Source organism: Hyla sarda, chromosome 10 (assembly GCF_029499605.1).
Source record: "Hyla sarda isolate aHylSar1 chromosome 10, aHylSar1.hap1, whole genome shotgun sequence".
Taxonomy (NCBI): domain Eukaryota; kingdom Metazoa; phylum Chordata; class Amphibia; order Anura; family Hylidae; genus Hyla; species Hyla sarda.
Genome location: NC_079198.1, coordinates 3,652,900 through 3,658,656, shown reverse-complemented (window position 1 = coordinate 3,658,656; position 5,757 = coordinate 3,652,900). Strand labels below are relative to the sequence as shown.

Here is a 5,757-nt window from a genome sequence, read left to right as displayed (position 1 = left end):
CCAGTATACACCCCAGTATCAGTAATGCCCCCACCAGTATACACCCCAGTATCAGTAATGCCCCCCACCCGTATACACCCGCAGTATCAGTAATGCCCCCACCAGTATACACCCCAGTATCAGTAATGCCCCCACCAGTATATACCCCAGTATCAGTAATGCCCCCACCCAGTATACACTCCAGTATCAGTAATGCCCCCACCCAGTATACACCCCAGTATCAGTAATGCCCCAACCAGTATACACCCCAGTATCAGTAATGCCCCCACCCAGGTATACACCCCAGTATCAGTAATGCCCCCACCAGTATACACCCCAGTATCAGTAATGCCCCCACCCGTATACACCCCAGTATCAGTAATGCCCCCACCCAGTATACACCCCAGTATCAGTAATGCCCCCACCCGTATACACCCCAGTATCAGTAATGCCCCCACCCAGTATACACCCCAGTATCAGTAATGCCCCCACCCAGTATACACCCCAGTATCAGTAATGCCCCCACCAGTATACACCCCAGTATCAGTAATGCCCCCACCCAGTATACACCCCAGTATCAGTAATGCCCCCACCCAGTATACACCCCAGTATCAGTAATGCCCCCACCCAGTATACACCCCAGTATCAGTAATGCCCCCACCCAGTATACACCCCAGTATCAGTAATGCCCCACCCAGTATACACCCCAGTATCAGTAATGCCCCCACCCGTATACACCCCAGTATCAGTAATGCCCCCACCCAGTATACACCCCAGTATCAGTAATGCCCCCACCCAGTATACACCCCAGTATCAGTAATGCCCCCCCCAGTATACACCCCAGTATCAGTAATGCCCCCCCCAGTATACACCCCAGTATCAGTAATGCCCCCCCCAGTATACACCCCAGTATCAGTAATGCCCCCACCCAGTATACACCCCAGTATCAGTAATGCCCCCCACCAGTATACACCCCAGTATCAGTAATGCCCCCCACCAGTATACACCCCCAGTATCAGTAATGCCCCCACCAGTATACACCCCAGTATCAGTAATGCCCCCACCAGTATACACCCCAGTATCAGTAATGCCCCCACCCAGTATACACCCCAGTATCAGTAATGCCCCCACCCAGTATACACCCCAGTATCAGTAATGCCCCCACCCAGTATACACCCCAGTATCAGTAATGCCCCCACCCCAGTATACACCCCAGTATCAGTAATGCCCCCACCCAGTATACACCCCAGTATCAGTAATGCCCCCACCCAGTATACACCCCAGTATCAGTAATGCCCCCACCCAGTATACACCCCAGTATCAGTAATGCCCCAACCAGTATACACCCAGTATCAGTAATGCCCCCAACCAGTATACACCCCAGTATCAGTAATGCCCCCACCGGTATACACCCCAGTATCAGTAATGCCCCCACCGGTATACACCCCAGTATCAGTAATGCCCCCACCGGTATACACCCCAGTATCAGTAATGCCCCCACCGGTATACACCCCAGTATCAGTAATGCCCCCACCGGTATACACCCCAGTATCAGTAATGCCCCCACCGGTATACACCCCAGTATCAGTAATGCCCCCACCGGTATACACCCCAGTATCAGTAATGCCCCCACCGGTATACACCCCAGTATCAGTAATGCCCCCACCGGTATACACCCCAGTATCAGTAATGCCCCCACCGGTATACACCCCAGTATCAGTAATGCCCCCACCGGTATACACCCCAGTATCAGTAATGCCCCCACCGGTATACACCCCAGTATCAGTAATGCCCCCACCGGTATACACCCCAGTATCAGTAATACCCCACAGTATATACCCCCAGTATCAGTAATACCCCACAGTATATACCCCAGTATCAGTAATACCCCACAGTATATACCCCAGTATCAGTAATACCCCACAGTATATACCCCAGTATCAGTAATACCCCACAGTATATACCCCAGTATCAGTAATGCCTCACAGTATATACCCCAGTATCAGTAATGCCTCAGTATCAGTAATGCCCCACAGTATATACCCCAGTATCAGTAATACCCCACAGTATCAGTAATACCCCACAGTATACACCCCAGTATCAGTAATACCCCACAGTATACACCCCAGTATCAGTAATGCCCCAGTATCAGTATTGCCCCACAGTATATACCCCAGTATCAGTAATGCCTCAGTAATGCCCCCACAGTATATACCCCAGTATCAGTAATGCCCCCACAGTATATACCCCAGTATCAGTAATACCCCACAGTATATACCTCAGTATCAGTAATGCCCCCACAGTATATACCTCAGTATCAGTAATGCCCCCACAGTATATACCCCAGTATCAGTAATGCGCCCACAGTATATACCCCAGTATCAGTAATGCGCCCACAGTATATACCCCAGTATCAGTAATGCCCCCACAGTATATACCCCAGTATCAGTAATACCCCACAGTATATACCTCAGTATCAGTAATGCCTCAGTATCAGTAATGCCCCCACAGTATATACCCAGTATCAGTAATGCCTCAGTATCAGTAATGCCCCCACAGTATATACCCCCAGTATCAGTAATGCCCCCACAGTATATACCCCAGTATCAGTAATGCCTCAGTATCAGTAATGCCCCCACAGTATATACCCCAGTATCAGTAATGCCTCAGTATCAGTAATGCCTCAGTATCAGTAATGCCCCCACAGTATATACCCCAGTATCAGTAATGCCTCAGTATCAGTAATGCCCCCACAGTATATACCCCAGTATCAGTAATGCCTCAGTATCAGTAATGCCTCAGTATCAGTAATGCCCCCACCAGTATATACCCCAGTATCAGTAATGCCCCCACCAGTATACACCCCAGTATCAGTAATGCCCCACAGTATATACCCCAGTATCAGTAATACCCCAGTATCAGTAATGCCCCCCACCAGTATATACCCCAGTATCAGTAATGCCCCCACCAGTATATACCCCAGTATCAGTAATACCCCAGTATCAGTAATACCCCACAGTATATACCCCAGTATCAGTAATGCCCCCACAGTATATACCCAGTATCAGTAATGCCTCAGTATCAGTAATACCCCACAGTATATACCCCAGTATCAGTAATGCCCCCTCTCCTGCACTCACCGCGCTCCTCTATGCCCCTGTACACACAGTCCGTTTTATCCCCCGTGCAGTGCATTGTGGGTCTCGCCCGTTCCTCACCCGTCTCCATGCTGCTCCGCTGTCATCTCTGTACCGGCCGCCGGCACCGGAGCTGTGCGCGGGGCATGCCGGGAGCTGTAGTTCCCTCCTACAATCGGCTCCTCCCCCACATCACAGCCGGTGTCTCCTCCGCTCCATACCGAGGGCGCAGAGTTACCGGTAGGGGGGCGTGGTCTATCACAACCAATCACAACACGGCTCTCATTCTCATACTCGCTGATGAAACGAAAGCAGGGATGTGATTGGCAGCTGTGGACTGCACGTGACTGGCAAGACAAGAGGTCAGAGGATGAAGCAGTGTTTCCCAACCAGGGGGCCTCCAGCTGTTGTAGAACTACAACTCTCAGCATGTCTGGTCAGCTAATGGCTACAGCTGGAGGCCCCCTGGTTGGGATCATTACTGCTGGAGGTGGAGGCCCCCTTAATGGACTTATCCAGGATTGGAAAAAGCCGCTTTCTCCAGAAACAGCGCCACCCTGTCCTCAGGTTGTGTTTGGTATTGCAGCTCAGCCAAGTTGTAATACCACACAGCCTTCTCTTTGCCTGAAGGGGGCAGCTGTGTCACCAGGGCAGGTACCGAGTTGTACAGGTGAAACCATAAGCACAATGCTGTGGTGACCCCAGTACAGGAGTATAACCCCCATCATACTGCCCCCTGTGGTTGGTGGAGGCTGTGGTGACCAGTACAGGAGTATAACCCCCATCATACTGCCCCCTGTGGTTGGTGGAGGCTGTGGTGACCCCAGTACAGGAGTATAACCCCCATCATACTGCCCCCTGTGGTTGGTGGAGGCTGTGGTGACCCCAGTACAGGAGTATAACCCCCATCATACTGCCCCTGTGGTTGGGGGATGCTGTGGTGACCCCAGTACAGGAGTATAACCCCCATCATACTGCCCCCTGTGGTTGGTGGAGGCTGTGGTGACCAGTACAGGAGTATAACCCCCATCATACTGCCCCTGTGGTTGGGGGATGCTGTGGTGACCCCAGTACAGGAGTATAACCCCCATCATACTGCCCCCTGTGGTTGGTGGAGGCTGTGGTGACCCCAGTACAGGAGTATAACCCCCATCATACTGCCCCCTGTGGTTGGTGGAGGCTGTGGTGACCCCAATACAGGAGTATAACCCCCATCATACTGCCCCTGTGGTTGGTGGAGGCTGTGGTGACCAGTACAGGAGTATAACCCCCATCATACTGCCCCCTGTGGTTGGTGGAGGCTGTGGTGACCCCAGTACAGGAGTATAACCCCCATCATACTGCCCCTGTGGTTGGTGGAGGCTGTGGTGACCAGTACAGGAGTATAACCCCCATCATACTGCCCCTGTGGTTGGTGGAGGCTGTGGTGACCCCAGTACAGGAGTATAACCCCCATCATACTGCCCCCTGTGGTTGGTGGAGGCTGTGGTGACCAGTACAGGAGTATAACCCCCATCATACTGCCCCCTGTGGTTGGTGGAGGCTGTGGTGACCAGTACAGGAGTATAACCCCCATCATACTGCCCCCTGTGGTTGGTGGAGGCTGTGGTGACCTCAGTACAGGAGTATAACCCCCATCATACTGCCCCCTGTGGTTGGTGAAGGCTGTGGTGACCCCAGTACAGGAGTATAACCCCCATCATACTGCCCCTTGTGGTTGGTGGAGGCTGTGGTGACCAGTACAGGGGTATAACCCCCATCATACTGCCCCCTGTGGTTGGTGGAGGCTGTGGTGACCTCAGTACAGGAGTATAATCCCCATCATACTGCCCCCTGTGGTTGGTGGAGGCTGTGGTGACCCCAGTACAGGAGTATAACCCCCATCATACTGCCCCCTGTGGTTGGTGGAGGCTGTGGTGACCTGAGTACAGGAGTATAACCCCCATCATACTGTCCCCTGTGGTTGGTGGAGGCTGTGGTGACCTCAGTACAGGAGTATAACCCCCATCATACTGCCCCCTGTGGTTGGTGGAGGCTGGGGTGACCAGTACAGGAGTATAACCCCCATCATACTGCCCCCTGTGGTTGGTGGAGGCTGTGGTGACCCCAGTACAGGAGTATAACCCCCATCATACTGCCCCCTGGAGTTGGTGGAGGCTGTGGTGACCCCAGTACAGGAGTATAACCCCCATCATACTAGCTGGGTGTTTCGGGTTCAGCAGTCACCTGACCTCTGGTCACATGGAGGAAGTGACTTCTATAAATGACTTTATCTCTGAACTTCCCGTTTTTGGGGTCAGGACTGAATTTTACTATAACTCAGAAATCCCTGTGTGAACAGATATTTCACCCGTCATCTATGTATGATGATACTGCCTGCTGAGCCATGTATCTAAGCCTATCAGGTGTGATACTGCCTGCTGAGCCATGTATCTAAGCCTATCAGGTGTGATACTGCCTGCTGAGCCATGTATCTAAGCCTATCAGGTGTGATACTGCCTGCTGAGCCATGTATCTAAGCCTATCAGGTGTGATACTGCCTGCTGAGCCATGTATCTAAGCCTATCAGGTGTGATACTGCCTGCTGAGCCATGTATCTAAGCCTATCAGGTGTGATACTGCCTGCTGAGCCATGTATCTA

General features: G+C 52.1%; 1 protein-coding gene across 2 annotated transcripts in view; it reads right to left on the bottom strand.

The window, feature by feature from the left end:
• Window positions 1–3,368, bottom strand: part of ATP13A2 (ATPase cation transporting 13A2) — a 56,564-nt gene extending 53,196 nt beyond the window's left edge. The window contains exon 1 of one of the 2 annotated variants that reach the window (XR_008848217.1): window positions 3,120–3,368. Coding sequence is in view for 1 of the 2 variants with exons in the window: in XM_056542112.1 (XP_056398087.1) it covers window positions 3,198–3,207 (10 nt within the window). In the remaining variant the exon portion in view is untranslated. The remainder of the gene's footprint in view (window positions 1–3,119) is intronic. The other variant, XM_056542112.1, reaches the window with a different exon arrangement.
• Window positions 3,369–5,757: the final 2,389 nt, after the last annotated feature.